The sequence below is a fragment of the Helobdella robusta genome, assembly GCF_000326865.2.
Source record: "Helobdella robusta unplaced genomic scaffold HELROscaffold_276, whole genome shotgun sequence".
NCBI classification, from domain to species: domain Eukaryota; kingdom Metazoa; phylum Annelida; class Clitellata; order Rhynchobdellida; family Glossiphoniidae; genus Helobdella; species Helobdella robusta.
In genome coordinates this window covers 10,301-11,879 of record NW_008704421.1, presented here as the reverse complement: position 1 = coordinate 11,879, position 1,579 = coordinate 10,301, and the positions used below count along the sequence as shown (strand labels likewise).

The 1,579-nt window shown below is 34.3% G+C and overlaps 1 protein-coding gene across 1 annotated transcript in view; it reads right to left on the bottom strand.

The window, feature by feature from the left end:
* Positions 1–46: 46 nt before the first annotated feature.
* The window catches only part of HELRODRAFT_195114 (hypothetical protein), a gene marked incomplete at both ends in the record, with an annotated part of 5,614 nt that continues 4,081 nt past the window's right edge, over positions 47–1,579 (bottom strand). Inside the window, 3 exons of the mRNA XM_009020415.1 lie at positions 47–347; positions 716–802; positions 1,205–1,252. Of these exons, the coding sequence (XP_009018663.1) occupies positions 48–347; positions 716–802; positions 1,205–1,252 (435 nt within the window). The remainder of the gene's footprint in view (positions 348–715; positions 803–1,204; positions 1,253–1,579) is intronic.

Below are 1,579 nucleotides of genomic sequence, written 5' to 3'. Positions count from 1 at the left end.
CCATCACCACCATCGTCACCATCATAACACACATCAGTGTAACTCACAAAACTAGGACCCATCATAAACTGGCCACTGATAGGTCTGTTGGCGGGAATATTAATCGGTACGGTAAAAGGGGAATACGCCGTAGCGTATTCAATCTCTGGAACCGGAACTTCATCCGATCCGGATGGCATATCCGATCCGTATCCGGCCATCCGGATGATATTCCAGGCTCGGAACTGACGAGCAACGAAAAAACAGATGACCATTTCAGCTATTCCGCTAATGGCAGCTAAGACTGGCATAGCTATTTTGATCCTGCCAGCTGATTCAGATGATTTGGCTCCAAGGCAAGCTACTGACTGAAAAGTGAATTTTTGTTACTGACTGAAAAGCGAATTTTAAAAATTGTGTGAGATTTTTTTTTCTTTGTGGAAAGATGGCAGTAGAGTTTTCGGTTTTATTAATATCCTAATTAATAACTTATAAATTTGTATTTAACATAAATTCTATTACACAAATTAAGTCTGAAAAATGATTTAATGAATGAAAATTATATGTAGTAAGATAAGGCGCTTTTAACCACAATGAGCATTACAATTCTGATGGATTTCAATTACAATTTTCCTTAAAAAAACATACCTAACATTCAATACAAAACTAATTATGATCAGTGACATCAAAATTATGTGATAATTATAAATAATAAGGATGAAAAAAGAACCCCAACCCCGGCCAGGCTGATGAATTCGAAGATGATCTGCAGAGGAAGAAGAAGAAACATTACAATCAGTAGCATGTACTTCAGATCACTGGTCTGAAATTGTGAGATTATTCTTTAAACTATTATTCATACTAAATGCTAAATGTTTAATTAGTATCTTCGCTATAACTAGTATTTTATTTAGTTTAACTTTAGTATAATTTATTCACAAAGAAGTAACCAATGATTGAAGGCTTTCTGGAATTAAGCATAACATTCACAAAATTTAACTACATCGGTAGTGTAATTGTTAGGATGCCTCGCACAGTTGTTGCAGTACCCGGGTTCGAGCGCTAACCTATCACGTACAATGTAGTTAATGCGTTTGTTGTCGGTGCAACTGAAAAATACTAAAATAATAATAATTATTATGAATAATAATAATAAATATAAAAATTAAACGAAATGTAATTATTGTTCTGAAAAGAAAATAAATTTGAAAATGAATTTTCTAACTCTGTCAAAAGTCATCGCGAAGTTTACATACATTCCGAAGAGGAATACCTGCATACAAAATGTATATTTTGATTTTATAATTTGGTCCTTCAATGTATCAATGTAATATTTGCGTAGATATAGGCATGCAAATGTGTAATTTTTTGAAATATAAATTGAAAGTTACATAACTGAAAGAAAGCAGATATAAAATTAAAAAAATTGGCCTATCTGCAAACATACAAACACCACAAACTGGCACGCACACACACACACACACACACACACACACAACACACACACACACACACACAGCCCATACCACACACACACACACATACACACACACACACACATACACACACACACTAACCAAAAGCCCAATCCAAACCCCAG